Source organism: Malania oleifera, chromosome 11, assembly GCF_029873635.1.
Source record: "Malania oleifera isolate guangnan ecotype guangnan chromosome 11, ASM2987363v1, whole genome shotgun sequence".
Lineage (NCBI taxonomy): Eukaryota > Viridiplantae > Streptophyta > Magnoliopsida > Santalales > Ximeniaceae > Malania > Malania oleifera.
The window spans coordinates 70,011,175-70,036,325 of record NC_080427.1 but is presented as its reverse complement, the minus strand read 5'-3'; the positions used below and the strand labels follow the sequence as shown (position 1 = coordinate 70,036,325).

Sequence of the window (25,151 nt, the reverse complement as noted above, 5' to 3'; positions counted from 1 at the left end):
CATATAAATTTCCCGGAATCTCACTTAATCAATGATAAATTTTCAGTTTGCTCAATATCATTTTTCAGGAAGTAAATACACCAATCATGCCAGTGGGAGCATCTCAAAGCTAGTTTTTGTTTCCTTAGTTCATTCAAACCCAATGAAGTTGTCAAAACACAAAAAGGAAATTCCTATTTTGAGGTCCATACTCAACTTGAATTACAGAACAAATCATAATTTATCCTCCATCCAATACTCTTTTCCATCTCTGATATATCTCCTACTCTTCTGGGCAATACATAAAAATAAAAACAAAATTATATGTTAGGTTCTAGCTGAGCTTTCCTAAGGTATTTAATAACCTTGTTTTTGCTCCCTTGGCACTTATTAAAAATATCTATAATAAATAAGTCGTGTTATATTCACTCTAGAAAAAATATTTCGAACCCAAAGTTTGGGAAAAATTTCTTAGATGGGAGGTTTTGTGAGAAGCTTACGATTATACAATATAAATATTAAAAATAGAAAAAAAAAATTTATTATTTCACAGTAATATAATATTATTATATTAAAATGTGTTATAATAATTTATAATATCATCATGCATATGACAATAATTATATGTATTAGAGTGATATTAAAAGAAGTAATGTTAGTATAATAACATATTACAAGAGTATTAAAATTATGTTAAAACTAATTATGATGATAGAAATATGTCATAATAAAATAGCATAATTTTTAATATACACCAATAATATTGTGTCAATAAATAGCATAATTTTTAATATTATATATATACACATATACATATATTGTTAGTCCCAAGATTTCATCAACCTATTTTTGATGATGACAAACTATTGTAGACTAATGGCTTTGGCTTTGTGCTTAAGTTATTTTTAACAGAATTTAAATAATTGAAATTGAAGAAAGTTGAGAATTGAAATAAGATATTGAAGACTTCAATTGATTTATTTGTTTTATTTTCTCTCAATTGTAATTGTATTTTAATTTGTAAATCTAAGAGAAAACATAAAGCATAGCACTAAGGGACGAAAACGGGCAAAATGAAAATAATTGGAAGACCAAACCCTAGCCTTGTGACAAGGGTGGTCTACTGACCCAGGCAAAGGCCAAAGGTAGTCGATCAGCTCCTGAAGGCGGTCGATTGATCTATCAACTCTTGCCTGCAACGGTCTTTTTCCTATCTTTAATGACTAGTAAGTGGTCAATCAAACCCTAGAAACGATTGACCGATCTGACAAGTCAAAAGGTTCCAATGGGTAAAAAATGATTAGTTTTCATCCAACTCTATATATGTCCTCCTAAGCCTTAAGAACAATGGAGAATATACATATACTAAATATCTAAGTACTCTCACTTTCAATTCTCTATTAATTTCTCTTTGCACTTTATACTACTTATCTTTGAGAGAAAACTCTTAAGCCTCATTTAATTATTCTTTGAAAGTTTAATTTGTGTGCTTGAATTGTAAATCTTCCTTGTGAAGAATTTGTTTTTGTAAGCTGTGTCTTTGGTTTTCTTGAGATCTCTGAAAAACAAGAGGTTTTATTTGGTTTCTTTGTTTACGAAAAGCAAGAGGTGTAAATTGGTATCCTTGTTGCCATAAAAACAAAGAGAATTAGTAAAATCTCAAGAGGATTGGTCTTAAGAGAGTAGATGTAGGCTAGGGTGGCCAAACAACTATAAAAAAGTTTGAAAATTTATTTTCCCTTATCTCTTTAATTTACTTTGTTATTGTTTGATTAGATTCGTTTGTTTAATTGCTTTAAATTTAATATCAAGTTCATTTAATTTTTATAAACACAATTCAATCCTCACTCTTGGGTTGCCACTTAGGCCTTCACACATATATTATTTTTCATGTATATTATTATGATTCTTGAAAAACTATTATAGACACCACATTTTTTCCAGGGCTTATATAATGTTGGTGGTGTATTCCCAAGAGGGCGATGAATTGGGTAATTAAAAAATTTCTTCCTAAGCATAACTAAACTAATCCAAAAGCAGTATACCACAACCTAGGGTCTGTCTAGAACATATACCAATTCAATATATAAACAGTATAATCAGAGTAATGAAAAATATCATATAGGTGCAAATAATAAATTGCAGATAAATAAAACTGACACCAGATATGATATCAAGATTCGGCCAATACTGCCTACATCTCCGTCTTAAGCTCACAAGTAAGAGGATTTCACTAATTGCTCACTTGCGGGTGGAGCGACACCGATTACAACACCTTACAGGCTAGTGCACCTAGTTCTCTTAACCGGATCTAAAGCAATCTGGTGCTCTCCTAACCGAGTTTGAGCAAGCTCGGGAGTATTCATAGTGCTAGTCTCCCTTTACTGACAACCTGTCGGGAATACAAATTGAAAATTAAAATGTAATCCCAAGAGGGGGAGTCAATTGGGTTTTAAAAATTTCTTTAAATATTTTATGAATTCTTAACCACTTTTAATTCTTTTAATGAATTCTTGACTTCTTGTTAATTTATCTAATACAGAACAAATACTCAAGTCTTTATTCAATTCTCAAAAACAATATTGAATAACAACCATTCACCGACAAAGCAACCAAATGATCAACCAAACTTTAAACCATTCAACTACAATATATTCAATCAATCAAATATTCAATCAAGAAAGTTTTATAGCAATTCTCAGCTTTTTTTTAAGAGCCCTGTGCATATAAATTTGATTTAAGCCCTGTAGAGAATGAAATTGATTTCTCAATTTGTTGCACAATCAACACTCTTTCCCAACAATTCAGAATTTAAATAAACTCTTACTTAATTTGTCTCTTTGGGTGTTAATCAATCAACATACTCCCTTTGAGGTTTCCGCAAAGTATTGATCAACCAAGGTACTCCCTTTCGATTTTCGCAACCCCAAAACCAAATTAAACTTCAGCTTATTTAAAATCCAATCAACGTAGTTTTTATGATTAGGAAATTTAAATTATCCATGCAGTTAATATATACTGAAAATAAAGAGAGTAAGGGAAAGAGAGTGACATCGGATTTTTTACGAGGTTTGGCTTATCCCCATCCTACATCCTCGCCTTAGGCGAACCACCTAAGGATTCACTAAACCAGTTCCTTTCTGGGCGGAACAAAACCGTTACACACTCCTTTAATAGGTTAGAGCACGACCACTCCAAGTGATACCCCACACTCGGTCACTCCTTCAATAGGCTAAAGTTGCACCTCTCCAAAGCAATACCCCACGCTTGTTCAATGATCCAACAACTTGGAATCGTCTAAGAACTACAAGAAATACGAAATAAACGTTGCGTACAAGAACACTCTCAAACAGAGGAGATTAGTACAAATTCAGCACTATGTACTTCAAGGATTTAAATTTCAAGATGAAATAGAATTGCAGCTCAAGTATAGAATTCACCAATTCCTTCTCTAGATGATGATCAACAGTAAATACTAGAGTAGGATGGACTCAACACTTCAAATTATCTTAGCAAATCAGTTTTGCAATGAGTAAGTAAGAGAAGATTGAATTTAGAGAGCTTAAATGTTGATATTATGCTTGGATAATTAATCCATTGGGTTAAAGGAGTATTTATAGACTTTTAAGAGTGAGTTTCCATGTTTCCCAAGTTACTTGAAGTGTCCACCAAGTTTTTTTAATGTTCAGATTTGAAAAACTAATTTTTAAAATTTTTCAGTTGAAGTTCAAAATTTGAATTCCCGTAGGGTCAATCGGCTAGATAGGCAACTGGGTAAGCATTTTATACAGGGTCAGTTGGCTGGACAGGCAGTTGAGACCTTTCTTTTTGCCAGATATTAATTCCATTAAGTTTTCAGTCGGCTTACTGAACACAATTCAAAAAGTGTCAGTCGGCTAGGCTTGTCAGTCGACTAACTGATCATAAGTCAAAATGGTCAATCAGCTAGGCAGTTACTCAACTTGTTTTTTTTGTAAGTCGGCTAAGAAATGTCTGAGTATTCTGGTCAATCGGCTTACTAGTCAATTTTTTCAAAATTTCTATTTTTTTAAGCTTTTAAACCTTTTGTCACTTGAAAAACTTAAATGTGACTTTTCAAAAACATTTTCAAGGGTTTTAAAAAACTGGTCTCTAAGTTTTTGTTGCACCCTAATGAGTTTCAACATATTTTAAAAAATATTTAAAATATGAAGTACTTACATAAAGACTTCTTAGGACATTTGACATTCTAAGTGATTGAGTCTTCAAGCTTGTTTTTCTTTGAGCTCTCTTGCTTTGCTTCTCTTTGGCTCTCTTGCTTTTCTTCAAGCTTTGATATACCTTAAGCTCTTTAACATCCATGCTCTCATATTCTTCAAGCTTTGATAAATTATCCTTGAATCTATGTTTTAAGTTTCGTATGATCATCCTTCTTTGAAATATAAGTTTTTATGAATCCTTTTAAACACTTGACCTTACTTTCTCATAGTTGAGTTCTAAAATGTCATCACTTAACCATATATTAAGTTTTCACTTGTTTTTTAGCATTAAAATAGGATGTTAAGTCTTGTAAGACCAACAATCTCCCCTTTTTTTTATGATGACAAACAAGGAGCAAAAATTTGAGTGCCTTAAAAAGACTCTCCCTTACAATAAGCATCATCTTAACAAACTTAACAATATCAAGGTCAATTTCAAAAACTTTTTTACTATCCATGCTCATCACATTATTTGAGTTCAAGATCATTATTCAAGTTCAAATACTCCTCCTCCTTTTGATACATATATCATGTTCAATTTTTCTCAATATCATGCTCAATTTTTTGCTCAAAATTTCTTCCCTTTTTGACATCAATCAAAAAGAGTAGGATATCAAAAATGATTGAGTTCAAATAAAATCATATTTTGAGCATATGAATATCAAACATGCATATCAAGCGTATGTAAACACTCAATTCATTATTTTTCAATATGACATATGTAGTGTGCTTCAATAGTTAAATAGTCATGTATATTTCATATTTGTAATTCATATATGTGTTGTAACATCTTTACTAACAGCGTTATCCTTCTTTGAAAATTTCATTAATTCATGATACCAATTGAAAATTTCATTAATTCATGATACTAATTGAACTTTTGAATTTGTGATACCCACTAAAATATTAAAGAATAATACTAATTGAACATTTCATTAATTCATGATATCAATTGAAAAATATGGAAAAATCATTATACAAGCAATGAGTCATAATACTCCCTATGAATTTAATACATTCGATTTGATACCAATTATGTTTTCAAATTTATCATCCCATGTTTCAAACACTGATTCATATCATGTATGTGTTCATGGACACTAATATCAAATACCAATATCAAATCAATGTCATAACATGCTCATAAATATAATTATGATTGTTATGCTCAAATATTAATTGATATATTCATGGATACCAATATACTTCATAGATACTAATGCTAATATTACATTATGCACTGCTCATTGATACTAAAATATTTAGATGCAAATTTTTCAATTTATCCATGTGATCCATCAGTAGCATGTATGGTCAAGAATTAATTTCATATTCATATATCAATATCATATCAAAATTTATGCTTCTAAATCATGCTTAATAACTCCATGCTCAGATTTTCAATATATAGTGAGCCACAAATCATCAATCATTTTCATGTCTTTGAAGATTTCAAGATACACACATGTGCATATAGCATATCAGCATAACATTTAAGGATGGAGCATATCATTATCATGTGCATTATACTACAATATTGCTCAATTTGTTCTCATTCTCAAATTTTTTTTCTTAATTAAAAAACTCAAGTAATAAGCTCAGATTTTCTTTCATTTCATGAGTTCCCAAGCTTCATATATCTTAATAATTTCTAATTTAAGGCTTGAATGAATCATACTATGATTTCGGTCAACAATGTTATTTTGGTTTTTATTTGTTTCAATAAGCTCTTAAACTCTTCTTTGAGATTTTTTTTTTTTTTTTATTTCATCTCGGTACCCATACTTTCTTGGGTCCGAATGGTTTAACAATGGATGTTTCTTTTACTTTTCATACTTATTTAGTTTTCACACCCTTTCTTTTTAATGGACATTCAAACTTTATATGTCCATTCTTTTTACATAGGTAGCATGTGGTGTGAGTGTAAACATTTAAAGAAGTGCTAGCATAATTTTTAGATGTTTTTGTAAAGTATCCCATGTAGAGATTCTTTTTCTTTGTATTCTCAACCCCATTAAATCTTATGTCTTCTTTATTTAAGGACATTCTTTGTGAGCCAAGCATTTTGTCAAAATTTTCTTTTCCTTTTGTGAAATTGTAAATGATTTTGGCTTGATCCTCAATTTCTTTCTTAAGATCATAAATTTCTAAATTTTGTATATTTTTGCCCTTTTCTTTCACCTTTTCTTGGTTTTGAGACATCCTAATAATTTTATTCTCTAATTTAGAAATATATAAGTCCTTTTTCATTTTCCATAAAGTATTGGGATCTTAAGTCTTCTAATTCCTTCATCAACTTTTCATTCTTACTTTCTAATCTCTTGATTTTCAAATATTTTTCTTTTTTAGCAAGATTTTTAGATTCTAACTCTTTTATCACAACTTCATTCTTATTTTCTATTTTCTTGATTTTTAAATCTTTTTCTCTTTCAGCAAGTTTAAGGGATTCTAACTCCTTCATTCTTGTTTTTCAATGATGTGTATCGTTTAGTCACATTGACTAACATCTTATGTACCTTGAATAAATCATTTTGAAATTCTTCATAAGATGGCATATACTCATCATTGGATTCTTCTGCTGAATCATCACAAGAACTATTTAAGGATTTGGATTAGGAGCTTTCCTCATCGTCCCAAGCCATATAGCAAGCAACCTCTTGGTCACTTGATTCATTATCAGAACTACTTGTACTCTTATTGTCCCACGTAATGGCTTTCATTGCCCTTTTCTTTTTCCTTTTAGAATCTTTCTTAAGTTTTGGACAATCCGATTTTAGGTGTCCAACTTTCTTGCAATTATTGCATGTATGTAGTTCTTTCTTTGTTTCTTTCTTCTTAGTTTCTTCCTCATCTAAACTTGAGTTTTGGATTTTTCTTTTAAATTTATTTTTTCTTCTAAGAATTCTTGCTAGCATCTTGGATATGCAAGCTAATTCATTTTCATTCATCTCATCTTCATCTTCATCTTCATCACTATAGCTTTTGTTTGATGTTTTAAAAGCAACAGATTATTGGGCTTTAGATTTTCCACTTCTTTCATTCATTGTCATTTCATATGTGAGGATAGAACCTATTAGTTCATCTAGGGAGATGTTTTTAAGGTTTCTTCCTTCCGTTATAGCTGTGGCTTTTGGTTCCCATATAGGTGGCAGCCCTCTAAGAATTTTCCGGATCATTTCATAGGTGGTGTATGTTTTTCCAAAGGCATTGAAGGAGTTAATAATATGGGTGAACCTAGTGTACATACTAGTGATGGATTCATCCGGGTTCATCCTAAAAGCTTCATACTCGCTAGTGAGCATATCGATTCGATTGTCCCTTACATTAATAGTACCTTCATAGGTCACTTCTAATTTATCTTAAATTTCTTTTGCTGATTTACATGTCATGACTCTATTGAATTCATTTGTGTCAAGGGCACAATACAATGCATTCATAGCACTTGAATTGACTTGTAACATCCTATGGTCATTGTCGGTCCATTCTTTTTCTTCTTTGGGTACTTCTTTGCCATCTACTAGTTTAATGGGGATAAGGTCACCATGTGTGACAACCTTCCATGCTTTCCAATCCATGGTTTGTAGATAGATTCTCATCTTTTGTTTCCAAAATGTATAGTTTAAACCACAAAAGATAGGAGGCCTAGTAGAGGATTGACCCTCTCCAAATGGAGCTACTCCTATTTGTGTCATCTAGATCTTTATATAGCTACCAGTTAGGATTTGCTACAACCTCGCTCTGATACCAATTGAAATTAAGGTGTAGTCCCAAGAGGGAAGGCGAATTGGGTTGTAAAATTTTCATTTAAATCTTTTATGAATTCTTAACTACTTTTAATTCTTTTAATGAATTCTTGACTTCTTATTGATTTGTCCAATACACAACAAATACTTAAGTCTTTATTAAATACTCAAAAACAATATTCAATCCACAACCATTCACCAACAAAGTAACCAATTGATCAACCAAACTTTAAACCATTCAACTACAATATATTCAATCAATCAAATATTCAATCAAGAAAGCTTTATAGCACGTAACCAATTGGTCTTTGGTCTTGTGGCTTCAGTTGCGTTCCGTGCCTCATTGTCCTTGGTGCTCGCCACGTGTTTCGTTCCGGCCTGGCTACCTTACTGTTGGAGGGTGTGGGTTGTGAGTGACAGCCTGTGCTCTGGTCGTGTTGGTCTACGTGTTTTCATGCACGTTGGTTTTGTTTGCTGCTGGAAGGAGGTGTAAAGGTGGTGAGCAATCATGGGAACTTATGGTGACAATGGCATGCCCCTGGCTGCTCCGAGCCAATTTGACAAAGGCGTGGCTACCTCAGAGGACTGTTTGGAGTATGGTGATGAATCGGAAGGAAAATGTAATTGGGTTGAGGATGTACCTTCTGTCTCTGCCACACTAGGTTCGAAGGACTCGGTCGAGCTTCTTGAACCTGTGGGGGATGAGCAGATGGAAGAAGAGGATGCTAACATGCCTGATAAACAGCCTGTCCAGACTGAAACTAAGAAGAGTTACGCTCAGATCGTGAAAGGTGATAATGATAAGATGTATTCCTGTAACAATAAGAGCTCTCCATGGTCAGACTTGCTTGCAAACAATAGAAACCCAGAATGGTGCATTCCTATACCTGCTTTGGCCTTGGATGGCATGGGTGCAAAACTGCAGACTTCTGATATCTCCGCCCCTGAATGCTCTTACCTCAAATGCCTTATTGGTTACTTCGTTGGCAAGTTCCTAGGAAAAATTGCTCTCAACAGTTTGGTTTCCTCTTGGAATGTTGAGGTTAATTGTGTTTGCCATAATGATGGATGGATCGTTTTTAAATTTGTAAAGATAGAAGATTTGGAGCATATCCTACAGGAGGGGCCTTATGCTATCTATGGAAGAACACTGATGATGAAAAAAATGCCAAAGAGATTTCAATTTGAACCAGAACACAGGACCATCCTTCCGGTTTGGGTTCAACTAAAGAACCTCCCAATCGAAATGTGGACTCCGGAGGCTTTGGGGAGAATATGCTCGGAACTTGGGAGACCCCTGTGTGCAGACAAACTTACTAGCCAACGTGCTAGAATCTCCTTTGCCAGAGTCTTAGTTGAAGTGGATGTAGCTAAGGAGATAAAATACTCTGTTAAAGTGCTGCTCCCTGAGGAGGAGGAGGTGATGTACCAGGAGGTGTTTTATGAGAACTTACCGAGGTACTGCTCTCACTGCAGAGTGGTGGGACATACAGTCAACTTCTGCAATTTGAAGAAAGATAAGGCTGAAAAGGAGAAGAGGAAGGGGAAAAAAATTTATGTAGTAAAGAACAAGCATACAAACAATACGGGCAACAATATGGTGAAAGAGATGGAAGAAGAGAAAAAACAAGACACGGATATGAACCAGGTGCTCCCCGATTCTCCATCAAATAAAGGTACTGCTAATGAGAAGGGTAAAATAGTCGCTACCCAGGAAGATTTTAATAACCATGAGGCCTCTTCCTCTGGCCTGGGAGACAAGAGCGCGCGGGTAGATGGAGAGGATCAGATGGCCCCCACCAACGTGGAGGCATGCAGACCTGTGGGGAGATCAGATAGTCTAATTAATGAGGAAAGGTGTGCCCATCTTTCTGATCAGTTAGTTGGAGAATTTCAGGAAGGTACAACAGAGACCCGTAGTGACTCCCCATCTCCTGGTGAAACTACGTTGGCAACATCTCAGGGTCAGGGTGAATGCTGCGCCTCTCAGTTGGCGGGTGGGGGGGTTATATATGCTCTTCCCACTTCTGATGCAAGAGAAAACATTTTGAAGAAAGGCCATTCGACTCAAAAGCATGACCCTGATGGTGTCATTCAAGCCAAAAATAAGAAAACCATGAAGAAGAGTGGGGCAGCTCCAAGAATAACCAGAAAGAGGGGACCTGGTCCCCCTCGGGTATCATGAAGATTATGTCATGGAATATAAGGGGCTTTAATAGTCCCTTAAAACAGAATGGGGTCCTTGACCTCATTAAGAGGAATAAAATTGATGTTCTTGGCATTTTGGAAACCAAGCTCTCTGCTGTAAACTTGAAGAAGCTATTGGAAAAGAAGTTTAGTTCGTGGATGCAAGCCAATAACTTCGAACTTCACTCTACTGGGAGAATCTTGGTTCTTTGGAATTCTCAGAAAGTTCAGCTGCAAATTATGGATTTGAAGGATCAGGTAATTCACTGCAAGGCAAAATGTTTAAGTACTGCTAACTCCTTTGCTCTGAGCTTTGTCTATGGGTTTAATTCAATCTTGGCCAGAAGAGGATTATGGATGGACCTCACTAGATTCAGCCATACTCATGACCCCTGGTTGGTTCTGGGTGACTTCAACTGTGTCATGTCTTCAGAAGAAAAATAGAATGGTATTCCTCCCACTGCCTATGAGGTAAAGGATATCAATGACTGTTTTATGGAAGCTAGTCTAATGGACCTCAACTACACCGGGTGCCACTTTACCTGGTCAAATGGAAACGTTTGGTGTAAACTGGATAGGGCCGTGGTGAATCACAACTGGAGTAATGCAGGCTTTATCACCCACACTGAATTTTAGTTTCCTGGTGTCTACTCAGACCACTCCCCGTGTATTGTAACTCTCTTTGAGGAAATCAACTCTGGAAGAAGGCCATTCAAATTTTTCAACATGTGGGTGAACCATGATAATTTTTTGGAGGTAATTAAAAAGGGTTGGGTGCTGAATGTTCAGGAATATGCCCAATACAGATTTTTGGAAAAATTGAAAGGACTGAAACAACCTCTCAGGAACCTAAATTCTTTACACTTCTCTCATATCACTAGCAGAGCTGAAAAGGCCATGGAGGAAGTTGTAAAGACCCAACAGTTGCTTCACGACTCTCCTGGGAATCTGGAAATTCAAAGAAAATTAAAGGAAAACAAAGGCTTGGCCAACAGACTTGCAGAAGCCAACAGACAGTTCCTGTCCCAGCGGGCTAAAGCAAAATTCTTAAAGGACAGTGATAAGGGGACCTCCTATTTCCATGCTTTAATGAGAAGACAAACTCATAGAAACCACATCTCTGCTGTAATGAAAGAAGACAGGGAAAGAACGACTTCCGAGCAGCAAGTGGTAGAGGAATTTCTTGGTTTTTACAAAAACCTCCTTGGTAAAGAGGAGCATACAGAAAGCATTGATGCTCAGGTTGTTGCTAGGGGCAGACTTATTAATGTAACACAAGCTGATCAAATGGTTGCTCCAATCTCTAAGGAAGAAGTCAAAAATGCTCTATTTAGTATTGGAGATAATAAATCACCGGGTTCAGATGGTTTTACTGCTTGTTTCTTCAAAAAAACCTGGAACATAACTGGGAGAGATCTTACTAATGCGGTAATGGAATTCTTTAATTTGGGAAAGCTGCTGAAGCAAATTAACCACACGGTCATTGCCTTAATCCCCAAATCAAAACATGCTAACTCCGTCCATGAGTATAGACCTATTTCATGCTGCAAGAAATAGTGAATCCTGCACAATCAGCGTTTGTTGAGCATCGGAGCATGGTGGAAAACATATATTTAGTCCAGGAGATAGTGAGGAAGTACGCAAGGAAAAGAGTGTCTCCCAGATGCTTGTTAAAGGTGGACTTAAAAAAAGCTTATGACATGATGGCCTGGAATTTTATCAAAGAGATGTTGATAAAACTAAACTTTCCTGGAAGAATGGTAAAGTGGGTGGAGCAGTGCATTACCACTACCAGTTATTCTCTCTCCATTAACGGTGGATACTATGGTTTCTTTAAAGGAAGAAAAGGACTAAGACAAGGAGATCCGCTATCACCACTCTTGTTTGTAATTGGAATGGAATACCTCTCAAGATTGCTTGTTGGGTTGGAACAAGACAGACTCTTCAGATTTCATCCTAGATGTGAGCATCTTAAAATCTCTCATTTAGCCTTTTCGGATGATCTTGTTATGTTTTCAAGAGGTGACTCGAACTCGGTGCAGGCTTTAATGAAGTGTCTTGATGCTTTCTCAAAGTGTTCTGGGCTTCATGCTAATAATATGAAGTCTAACATTCTCCATGCGGGAATTAAAGCTGTGGAGTTGGAACAAATTAGGTTGATTTCAGATTTCTAGGAAGGGGACTTCCCATTCCGCTACTTGGGCATCCCTCTTGCTGCCTCAAGACTAAACAAAATGCACTTCTCACCTTTGATTAACAGAATCTCTGATCTTCTATGTGGGTGGCCATTTCAAACAATCTCCTATGCAGGTAAATTGGAGCTTGTTAATTCTGTAATTCAAGGCATTGAATGCTTTTGGCTTGCCATCTTCCCAGTACAAAAATCTGTTCTTGATCATGTGGTTAGATTGTGTAGAGCTTTCTTTTGGGGTGGCAGGAAAAAACCTCCGATTGGTTGGAAAGAAATGTGCCTCCCAAAAAAAGAAGGGGGCTTAGGGATTTTTGGTCTCAAATTCTGGAACAATGCACTACTTTCCCGAGCCCTGTGGAACATACAAAGTAAAAAAGAATCTCTTTGGGTAAAATGGATGCACCACTTTTACGTAAGAGACTCTAATTTTTGGGAAACCCAGGCCAAACATGAAGATTCTCCCTTGTGGAAAAAATTAGTAGATTTGAAAAATCATCTGATTCAGAATTGTGGGAGTAGCAGGGCAGCAGAGAGACAGATTGAGCAGTGGGTTGTGGATGGACAAATATCATCATCCGTGGCTTATGAGTACTGGAGAAACAAAGGTAATGATGTCCCTTGGTTCAAAGAAGTTTGGAAGTGTGGAAGTATTCCTAGACATGCATTCACCGTTTGGCTAGGAGTTAAAGGGAGGCTTCCTACGAATGACAAATTAATTGGGGATGGCATCAATAGAGATTGTGTTTTCTGCAATTCTGAGATGGAAACTATTGATCATATTTTCTTTAAATGTCACTTCTCAAAAGAGATTTGGGGTCAAATTAAGGCTTGGCTTGGCTTAAGAAGGGAAATGTCTTCCTTAAAGGCAGCATTAAAATGGCTGCATAAGGAAGCTAGAGGCACCGGGATTCAACCAACGGGGAAGAAAATCGGCTTGGCTGCTACGGTTTACTTAATTTGGCACTTCAGGAATAGGAGAAAGTTCGAAGGTAAGATCATATCTCCTCCCGAACTGATTGATGTGATAAAAAGGTACACTTACAGAGCTATCTTTGATAGATTTAATATGTTTCATATCCTTTGATTGCTCCTTTTGTTTGATTTGGTGTTTATTTTACTATCATGTTTGTAAGAGAGATCATGTGATCTTCTCCTTTTGATTATGATCTTTGTATCATTCAGTTCTCTCCTGGGTATGCCCAGCGTAGTTGTAAATATCAGATTTTGATCAATACATTTACTTTACTGATCAAAAGAAAAAAAAAAAAAAAAAAAGCTTTATAGCAATTCTCAACTTTTGTTAACAGCCCTGTGTATATAAATTTGATTTAAGCCCTGTAAAGAATGAAATTGATTTCTCAATTTGTTGCACAATTAACACTCTTTCCCAACAATTCAGAATTTAAATAAACTCTTAGTTAATTTTTCTTTGGGTGTTAACCAATCAACGTACTCTCTTTGAGGTTCTCACAAAGTATTGATCAACCAACGTACTCCCTTTCGGTTTCCGCAATCCCAAAATGAAATTAAACTTCAGCTTATTTAAAATCCAATCAACGTAGTTTTTATGATTTGGAAATTTAAATCATCCACACAATTAATATATACTGAAAATAAAGAGACTAAGGAAAAGAGAGTGACACCAAATTTTTTATGAGGTTCGATTTATCCCTGTCCTACGTCCTCGCCTTAGGCAAACCTAAGGATTCACTAAACCAATTCCTTTATGGGGGGAACAAAACCGTTACACACTCGTTCAATCGACTAGAGCAAGGCCTCTCCAAGTGATACCCCTATAATGATCCGAAGAATAATGATAATCAAATAATTAAGAGGGAGGATTTTGGATAATAACCCAAAAAATTTTCCAAACACTTGTTGATGAACACAGAGGTTTTGTCGACGAGGGTTCTTCAAGATCTCGTCAACGATAAGATATCGAGAGAGGATTTTTGGCAAGTTTGAAATTCGTCTACTAGGGTGCAAATTCATCGACGAACTTTCTATAGGACTCATTGACAAGGTGACATGGCTCATCGACGAATCCCGCGATATAAATAGCCTTAAACATGATTTAATCGTAGAAAATCAACGCACATTTTCCCTTCTCTCTCTCCTATGGCCTCCCCTCCATCTCTCTTCAATTTCAACCTCATTAGGTACCGGATCGACAATTTGAGGCCACCACGACACTCCTGGCGAAGTTCTCTTCAAGTTTACTAGAGTGGATCGTCGGTGGAATTAAGTTGAATTTCTTTCTAGAATCAGGGTAAGGTCTTTTAGTCAGTTTTTGACCTTCTATAAGTTGTAGGAAATGTAGTAGGCAAAGAAATAATGATGTTTTGTTCTTAAAAATGTTGTTTTCAGGGTGTTAAGTGAGAAGCCCTGCGGGTGTTGGACCAATATACCATAAGAGCTTTTCAGTAGTCAGGTGAGGGAAACATGCTATTTTAGGAAACTTTGTTAGGATTTCAGTACAAAATATGGGTTATTATCAAATTATTATTTAAATTATATATACGATTTTTAAAGCCTGATTATGATAATATTTATTAGTGTGGCATGAATTGATTAGAGTACAATATCATATTTATACAAATTATGAATACCGTATTTATAGTTTATGAACAAAAGTACCATGATATTTACATGCTCATAAAATAAAGGGCTTTCAATATGTTGTTTACTCAGAAAAATATATTTTTAGTAATTTCAAAATAATCAATTTTCAGTACCATAACGCCCCAATATTTAGTTATACAGATAACAGTTTAGTTATACAGAAATCAGATTTTCAGTCAGTTTATTTAGAATTTCAGATAAATTCTATTGGGTGATGGTTATTTTAGAAACCATACAAAAAAAAATAGTATATTACAGATATCAGTTACCTATATAGTATCAGACCCTGATAGATCAAACAGTAAAGCACGGTACCGTAGCTATAGATATTCAGTTCAGAGTGCAACTACTTTACTCAGACAGTAAGTGGTATGAGGTCGATCGTGCCCACATCGGGACAGGCTCTCCATTAGATATAGATTGAGAGGGCCGATCAGACTGTCAGAGTTTAGTTGGCTTACCCTAGTCGGCCAGCCAAGATAGGTCCCACCTTCAGGCCGCACAATCCTGTCATAAGGGGTTAAATCATGACATACAGCCATATAAGAAAATTTCTCAGATATTATGAGTACTATCAGACTTTTAGAAATAGTAGTATTAATATGAAAAGTAATTTCATACAAATTGGCGTGTTCAGTTATCTAGTTAATGATTTTTATTATACGTTATGTAATATCAGCATTTTTTTTAGATTCAATTATTCATATTATTCCTAAATCAGATTATTTTTACCAAACTATAGCTCAGCGGCCACACACTAGTAATAGCATGTTTCGTCTTACTGAGCGTTGGCTCATCTCAATGTTGAATTTATTTATTTTTTCATGTGAACCAGCTAGGCGAGCGGACCAGGGTCGCAGGTAGAGGGGCTATTGTACTGCCCTTTTTGAGAGTAACTATTCTAGTTTTGGAGTGGTATGGTTTTGTAAACCTTTGTTATCAGTAAGGGTAGATTTAAGAAATAGTGATGTTTGTATATCATGGAATGATTTGACACTCTGGTATTGTATTATGTGTGGATTTATTTTATTTGATTGGTTTTCCGCTGTTTAGGTTAATGATTGAATTTAAAACTAGGGAAAAAGATTTTATTTTATTAGCAGGTCGTTTCAACCCCACACTCGGTCACTCCTTCAATAGGCTAAAGTTACACCTCTCCAAGCGATATCCCACGCTTGGTCAATGATCCAACAACCTGGAATCGTCCAAGAACTACAAGAAATATGAAATAAACGATGCATACAAGAACACTCTCAAACAGAATAGATTAGTACAAATTCAGCACTATGTACTTCAAGGATTTAAATATCAAGATGAAATAGAATTGAAGCTCAAGTATAGAATTCACCAATTCCTTCTCTAGATGAGGATCAGTAGTAAAGACTAGAGTAGGATGGATTCACCACTTCAAATTATCTTAACAAATCAGTTTTGCAATGAGTAAGTAAGAGAAGATTGAATTTAGAGAGCTTGAATGCTGATATTATGCTGGGTAATTAATTCCTTGGGTTAAAGGAGTATTTATAGACTTTTTAGAGTGAGTTTCCTTGTTTCCCAAGTTACTTGGAGTATCCACCAAGTTTTTAAAATGTTTACATTTGAAAAACTAATTTTTAGAATTTTCCCGTTGAAGTTCAAAATTTGAATTCCCGTAGGGTCAGTCGACTGAACAGACGACTGGGTAAGCATTTTATATAGGGTCAGTTGGCTAGAGAGGAGGCTGAGACCTTTCTGTCTACCTGAAATTAATTCCATTAAGTTGTCAGTTGACTGACTGAGCACAATTCAAAAAGTGTCAGTCGGCTGACTGATCATAGGTCAAAATGGTTAGTCGGCTAGGCAATTATTCAACTTGTTATTTTTGTCTGTCGGCTGAGAAATATCCAAGTATTCTGGTCAGTCGGTTGACCAGTCAATTTTTTCAAAACTTCTAATTTTTTTAAGCTTTTAAACCTTTTTTTATTTAAAAAACTTAAATGTGACTTTTCAAAAATATTTTCTAAGGTTTTAAAAAGCTGGTCTCTAAGTCTTTGTTGCACCCTAATGAGCTTCAACATATTTCAAAAGATATTTAAAATATGAAGCACTTATATAAAGACTTCTTAGGACATTTGACATGCTAAGTGATTGAGTCTTCATGCTTTTTTTTCTTTGAGCTCTCTTGCTTTGCTTATCTTTAGCTCTCTTGCTTTTCTTCAAGCTCTGATATACCTTAAGCTCTTTAACATCCATGCTCTCATATTCTTCAAGCTTTAATAAATCATTCTTGAATCCATGCTTTAAGCTTCATATGATCATCCTTCTTTGAAGTATAAGATTTCATGAATCCTCTTAAACACTTGACCTTGCTTTGTCATAGTTGAGTCCTGAAATGTCATCACTTAACCATATGTTAGGTTTCCACTTGTTTGTTAGCATCAAAACAGGATATTAAGTTTTGTAAGATGAACACAACAGATAATCAATAAATTTTTGTATACAAGGAAATGTGTCTACTACAAGCAGATGTGTACAACAATACAACTCAAATACACTCACATATGATATGAAAATAAGCTCAATGTGAGAATGTGATTTTCACAAAAAATAATCTTTGAATAAATATGTGTATGACAGGTGCTCAAAGATTTTATGCCCAAATAAGAAATTTCTCCAAAAATATTTTTCTAAATAAGGTGCTAGAGAATCTAGGATTTATGGCTCAAAAATATTTTCGCAGGCACAAGCAAATAAGCCTTTGAGTCTTACGTGCAAGATTCATAAGAAAATAATATTAACTCCCAAGAATATTTATCAAATGAAATATGTGGGAGAAACTAAGATAATACTCTCAAAATAAGATATAAAAATATATGCAAGATGAGAGTAAAAACGATTTAGATTTGTAAAACAAATGCCCAAGGATGTTTAAAGTAAAACTCTCTTGAAAGATTTAACAAAAGAAATAATAAAGAGAGTATATGTTGAGTATAGAATTTGAGTGAGTTTTTGGACTAATCAACTCGCTAATCAAGAGTTATGAGAGAGTATATATAGAGTTGGGCAAAAATATGACCGTTAGGGACATGGATGTCATTTTGAAAATGTTTAATTAAATTTTAACCCCAATTACCGCAGTTAAAAATGTGTCAACCCAAGAGCTTCGGTTGACCATATTAAAGATACGGTCAACCATATTCATAAGTTTAGTCAACTGTGGCGATTTTGAACTATAGGTTCGGTCAACCATCTCAGGGCAATTTCAAACCTTTCGTAGGTTCGGTCGACCATGACCAGAGATCGATTGACCATTTTTAAGGTTCAGTCGACCAATGCTATTTTGAGCTATAAGTTCAGTCAACCAAATAGTTGGGAACCAAACACGAGTTAATTCGGTCGATCGTGGACGATTAGTTCATTTTAGAATGGTCGACCGAGCGAAGTCAAACTTCTGGTCAGTTTGGTTGACCGTGGCATTTATACTACCAAGGGTTCGGTCGACTGAGACAGTCAAATGTTTGACTCAGGGCAAGTTCGATTGACTAAGCTAGTTTGTACTAAATGGTTCGGTCGACCGAGGCTTTTGAATTAAGCCTAAAAATCTGGCGTCGATCGAAGTTTTTGTAAACTTCGTTTTAATTCTAATCTTTGACCCTAACCAATTAGTTATTTAAGAAAAGAGTTTTTGTGGAAAGTACTAGTTTGTAGGGTCAATTGACCGATGCAAACTGCAAGTGCACAGTATCATAGTTTTATAATATAATGATGTATAGAGTATCGTCCTCAGGGATTGATATCTTAATTTTACCAAGTACAGAATTTATAATAATCGTGATTTTATTTAGAAAGATTAATATTTTAGACTTCGAAATTTAAACCAAGCCACTTTAAATGAACTAGTCAAGAGAATTTAAAACTGGATGCCGCGTATCAAATTACTAATGATGAAAACTTCTAGGAAACCGATTTCACCTAGTTTCTCACTATGCTTTACTCATTTAGCTAATTCGACCTCGTTTTCTCTGTTTGTTAGCAAATTGTCAATTTTCCCAAAAGCCTCTTTCGATAGTCAATCAGAACCTATTCTTGTTTATTATTTAACATAAGAGTATGCAAATTAATAACGCAAGAACGCAATAAGACCCTCGATTTTTTAATGCTACGTAGGTTCATACAAGTCTTTCAATCTCCATATTTACCTATGCTAAATTATCCAAGATCTATCCTATAATCCCCCCTTTCGGTAGCAAATCACAAGACTAATATCATTTAATTAATGGCCAATTAATTAAAAGCATTTAGTGCAAAATAACTCAAACAAACGTAAATGAAAACTACTTCAAATTATCATAAAAGAGCAAGCATAGTTCGAAACTAGCTACATCATTTTCCTAGAATACAAAAATTTAGTTCATTCAGAAAGTTAAATTCAACATAATAGATTTCACCATATTTTATTTTATTCGGAGCGTATGGGAAAAACCAATGCTCGCAGCACCGTTGTCGCTCACCGCGAACACCCCGAGCACCGCCATTGTTCGCCGCCTTCCGATTCCGAAAAGATATTAATTTTCTATACGCCACTAGCCACCTTCCTTGCTGTCGTGTTTGTTGAACTTTAATCGCGCAGTCGCTAGAAGAAAACCTCAAGAAAAAATTCTACCCTTTTTCCCAAATTTTTGCGTGACCTCTTGTTTGTCAAAAAAAAAAATGGTTTCTTTATTTCCTCCTATGCGTGTGCGGCCTCCTCCGTGCCTCAGTGCCTGCTGCCCCCTTATATCTCCAAACCTTCTCTCAAAAACCCTTCTTGCGCACGGCCTCCCACAAAGAAACCCTATGCCTCCTTTTTACTTTCCTTTTCTTTCCATTTTTTTGTGTAATCCAGCGCCTCACCTAGCTAAGATGACCCGACTGCATAGCCAGGTCACATCTCACCTTTTTTCTTTTTTTTCTTTTTTTTTTTTTCAAAGGTACACAATTTGCCCTCCACCTTTAAGCCTGCTTTCGACCCTCCTACGGTTCATAACTCTCAATGCTCAAAACATAAAAGTTGTAGAGCTCTTTCTCATATTTCTTCAAAATTTTGATCGTCTCTATTGCACTTCGTACATGAAAGTTACGCCCTGATTACAGAGAATTGTCAAAATAGTCCATAAAACGGCGTATGGTAACTTCATGTCTAATTTTGACCTTGATACAGCTAGTATTTCGCAAAACGCAAAGCATAATATTGTAGAGCATTTTCCTATCTTTCTACAACATCTTGAATCATCTAAATTAGAGATCACATGAGAGAGTCATGCACAAATTACAAAGTATTGTCAGTTTTTAGCTTCCAATAGCTATCCTGCAATAAAAAAAATACCAAAATTTCATAAATTATGTAATAAAACCCAAATATTATAAATAAAACTCAATGTTAGAATGTTGAGAGTAATTAGGCATTTAAATAAAAAAATATAATTCGTAATGCATGAATTAAAGCACCTAATTACTCAATTTAAGCGCGTAATCATCAGTCTACGGTTGTCTGAGCTTATCATCCACATCATACATGTCATGCATTATATTACAGACCAAATCAAAATAAAAATGCATTTACAATTTAAACAGTCTTCTTCTTCTTCTTTTCTCGTTCATGGAATGCGTCAGATACATATGATCTTTGGTTTTTCTTCTGACTTCCAAATTCCTTGATCTTATGTGTGCTAAAATTTAGACCTCTTCACATACTTAAACACACATAAGATACTAGTGTTTTTTCAGTATCAAAATAAAGATCGGACTCAAAAAGTCAACATATAACATAATTGTTAATTCAATAAAATGAGAAAATATAGAAAAAATACAAGAAAAATGAAAATGGAAAATGAAGTTTGTATATTGAAAAAAAAATCAAAAAAGGAAAAAATGAAATGGAGGGCCAGCATCTTCAACTTCAAATTTGCAAGCACAAAAGGAAGATATGCGATTGGACATGTGGGAATTTTAAATTAAAATATGTGAGACAATTTAAATTAAATTTTATTGATCAAATTAGGTCCTAATTGAGCTAATTAATGTTAAATTGAGTGATCACCTAGACCTATAAATAGTGGGCTTCTAAGGGAAGGAAGAGACAAAGACTCAAAGAAACAGAGAAAAAGAAAGGAATTGCTCATTTAAATTTTTTTTTTTGGAAAAAATGTGAGGAGAAGGTTGAGTGATTGAGATTGAGAGGTGATGAAAGATAGGGCACCAAGCGGCTTGAATTGCAGAAGTGGTGGAAGATTGGCATAATGGAATTCAAGAGGCTCGGGTAAAAGGAGGAGGAAATTGCAAAGTGGAGGTAGGTACTGATTACTTTTTTTTTTTAAATTTTAATTTCTAAAAAATGTTGAATTTTGAACTTAGGATTCTGAAGTTAGTGTTTAAATTCAAACAAAACAGCAAATAATTTACCCATAATATACTAAACAGGATTCGGGTATTTGACTTGAATTTGGAATACTTGAACCCAAAAACTTAGATCCACATTTAAATTCAAATATGTACCCATACCGGATTACCCTAAATCCGACCAAAAAACCCAAGTCAACTTGACTTGGGTCCAAGTAACTAAACCTGAATGCCCAACTTATGGGTCCAATGACCTAGGTCTAACCCAATTAACCTATGACCACCCAAACCCAATCCTACCCAAGCCTAGAAAACCTCCAACCGATTCCAAAAGTCATAAGCCCATTCTTTATAAGCCCAATGTCTAATTAAAGGATTTAAGGCCTAGTCCAGCCCCTTAACCTAACTTAGCCTCAACCCATAAACCTATAACTTCATAAATCCATAATCCCAATTAACTCAACTTAGCTTAGAATTAAACCAAACTTGACCCCCAAACCTAACCATGTTAGATTAAATCAAACCCCATCCTATTTGTTTCACAAGAAAACCTGAGAAAATTTCACGAAAAAATCCAACAAAACCAAAAATAAAAAGAACAAAAAAAAATTTAAAAAGGAAGGGGATTCACCTTTAGGGTCCGAGTTTGAGCTCTGCACTAGGATCATTTTGGTAAAGAGCATGAAGCTCTCTGTCTGGTGCTAAAACAAGACCAGCAAAGAGAGAAGTGAGAAAATAGAGTGAGAGAGAGTGGGATTCGAAAAAAGAGATGAAATTGAAAAAGAAAAAAAAAAAAAAAAAAAGACCCAGGAGGTGGGGATTGAGAAAGAGAAGTGAGATGAAAGATAAGAGTTCGTAAGATGAGAGAAATAAAGTTAGAGAGATGAGAAAAAAAAAAGAAAATCAAAAGATGAGAGAGAGTTAAAGAGAGAAGAGAGAAAGAGGAAGAAAGGGGGAGAGCTTACCCTACGAGCACCACCAAAGGAGGTGGTGGTTGCTAGTCGTGGTGGCTAGCAACGGCTATGGAGGAGTTAGAGAGGGAGAGAACACATAGAGAGAAGAATGAGAGATAAAAAGGGTGTGATAGTTAAGAGAGAAAGAGATTCTAGAGAATTTAGGAGGGAAGAAAAGAAAAGAAAAGAAAAGAGTTTTTTTTTAAAAAAAAATAAATAAATAGTGGGACACGTGTCACCATACGATGGTGACACATGGAATAACCGGGACCGCACATGTGGGAGGTGACATCGCACGATTCTAGTCATCCAAGTTGTGTTTTCTATGGACGAACCGATCGTTGTCATGTCAGCGATCCACATCAAAAGTTCCAAGCCTTAAGGGTCTTGCCACATGGCGCACGCTGACGTCACCATGCTTGTTAGAACCCAAACTGTGATAGGTGGGTTTAATTAATTAAGAGAGGGGTGAGATAGTAATTAAATAGGCTTCATTAATTAAGAGAGGAGTGAGATGGTAATTAAACAGGCTTCATCGACGAAGCTAGAGTTTGTTGACGAAGGCCTTACATTTCTCGTCGACGAAGTTCAAAGGCTCGTCGACGAGGAGAAGCTGAGGGGTTTCGAAAAATCGGAAATCCCAGGCTCGTCGACGAGGCCATCGTCTCGTCAATGAGCTATCTATATGACCTTGTCGACGAGGACACAATTCGTCGACGAGAACTGTTGAGTCAATGGTACTATAAATATCCATTTTCATTACTTCTCAGCTAAGAAATCTCATTTCAGCTCCCTATCTCTCTAGAAACTCTTCCTATTCTTCATCACTCTAGATTTCTTCGTCGTTCATCGCGAGAATCGTTAATCCGAAGTTACCACGAGGATCATGGAAGGATTCTCTACAAGTTCTACGGATTGGATTTTCAGTTCGGCCATTTTTGGGTTTTGGCTCAAAATCGAGGCAAGGCTCGGTTTTCAATTTTGATCTAGTAGTTTTGTAGAGAATAGTGTCGTGAGTATATTCTATACTGTTGGTTGTAGGTTTTGGAACTCGGTTCGCTATTTTGGGGCCTTAGAGCTCGGGATTTGCCATTTGGGGGAAAGGTAAGGGAAATCTGTTTATAACGATTATTTTCAAAATCGGACTCGGTAGAACTGTGGTTCATGGTCCTGTGTGTGTTTTGGCTACTCATTTGGGGGAATCTAACGGGGGGGAAATTATGGATTTTTCATGATTACAATTTTGGGAAAAAGGGGGCGACTGGCTGCATCCCTAGTTTTGTTGAAAACCGAATCTATATAATGATTTATACTGTGTTATAGGGATGGTCGTAACTTGACTTGTTTAAACTATATGTGTTTGGAAAGCCATGATTTTAGATTACCAAATGGGTGTGATTTTTTGGGTTATATGAGCATGCATATGTGTGTGATTGGTTGAAATGCGAGTAGGAACATGTTCTGAATTTGTTCCAGGTACTGAGAGTGTCCAGCTCTATATCCGTGGGCGTATGAAATCACTAGGCCATGTTTGGCAAGAGTGTCTGGCTCCATATCTAAAGGCATGAACCTTACCGGCTGATCACCGAAGGGTGTGGATCCACCAGTTTGCCCTAGTACGATGTCATGGGATTCTGGGATTAGCCATGTGCTGATAACGCTGTGTTTCGAGGGTTGGCTACCGGCCAACGCCGTATGTCACGAGCCAGCTTCGGGCCGAAGGGTGTGAAGACACTGGGATTGCTTGATCATGTGTGTGTGCATGTATGCATTGTTGTGAAATTAGTACTAGAATTGCATTTAACTGTATATGTGTTGCGTCATGATAACACTCAAATATCACACACCGATATAACTTGTATTCTTCCTTACTGAGAGGTGTCTCACCCCTGCTGTATGTACATATTTTTCGGGTCCTTCGAGTAATCGGAACTAGCGTCCTTATGTTAGGAGTGTAGTGGCCGATGTACTACGGATAACACTTGGGTAAGTGCTAGGACTTTTGTTTCACAGGTTGCCGTTTTGAGATATATTGGGCACCCGGTTGTACGTTGTATGATGGAGCCTTGACTCTATTTGTGTATAAACTCTGGTATGGTACCATGTTTGTATAGAAAGACCTTATTTTCGCTACGTATATTCTATTGTGTTTGGATATGTATAAGGTGTCTGGGAACCCCACGAGGATTGGACCCTCATCCTTTGTATTATATCTTTGAATGTTTTGTTGGATACAGGGACAGGTTAGGTTACATTCTCATCCCTGGGTCCCATTTTCGGGTTCAGGGCATGACAATGCTACTATAAATAATAAAAAGCATAAAAATAAAATAAAAATTAGCGCCACGTGTCACAACCGCTGACTGACACATTGTAGCCCTTCCTTAGCCAGATTAACTCGGTTTGAACTAAGTCAACCTAAATTGACCCATTAACCCAGTTCAAACTGGTTGAACCGATCTGACCCTTCCCAAATCGCCAATTCATTATTTAAAAAATTAATTATTAATTTATTTTTCATTTTTAAAAATTGGGAAAATAAAAAATAAAAAAAATTATTAATATTTTTTTTTAAATCATGAAAAAATAAATAAAAATTATTTAAGCTATTTTGACTTACATAACAAAAATAAATAAATAAATAAAATTCCAAAAATAAATAAAATGAAGAAAAAAAACCTTTTAAAATCCTCGAGAATTGCAGAAAATATTAAAAAAATTTCAGAAAATTCTTAAAAAATTTTAGAAACCTAAGAATGTTTTAAAGATTATTTTTTGCTCAAATTTGATAAATGTGTTTGATTTTTATCTATATATATATATATATATATATATATATATATATATATATATATATATTCTATTTTATGTGTGCCCAATG

At 35.4% G+C, this 25,151-nt stretch overlaps 1 protein-coding gene across 1 annotated transcript; it reads left to right on the top strand.

The window, feature by feature from the left end:
• Positions 1-11,742: 11,742 nt before the first annotated feature.
• On the top strand, positions 11,743-13,422 carry LOC131167587 (uncharacterized). Its single transcript, XM_058126383.1, has 3 exons — positions 11,743-12,302; positions 12,408-12,549; positions 12,781-13,422. The coding sequence occupies exons 1-3, from the start codon at positions 11,743-11,745 to the stop codon at positions 13,420-13,422; spliced, it is 1,344 nt and encodes a 447-aa protein (XP_057982366.1).
• Positions 13,423-25,151: the final 11,729 nt, after the last annotated feature.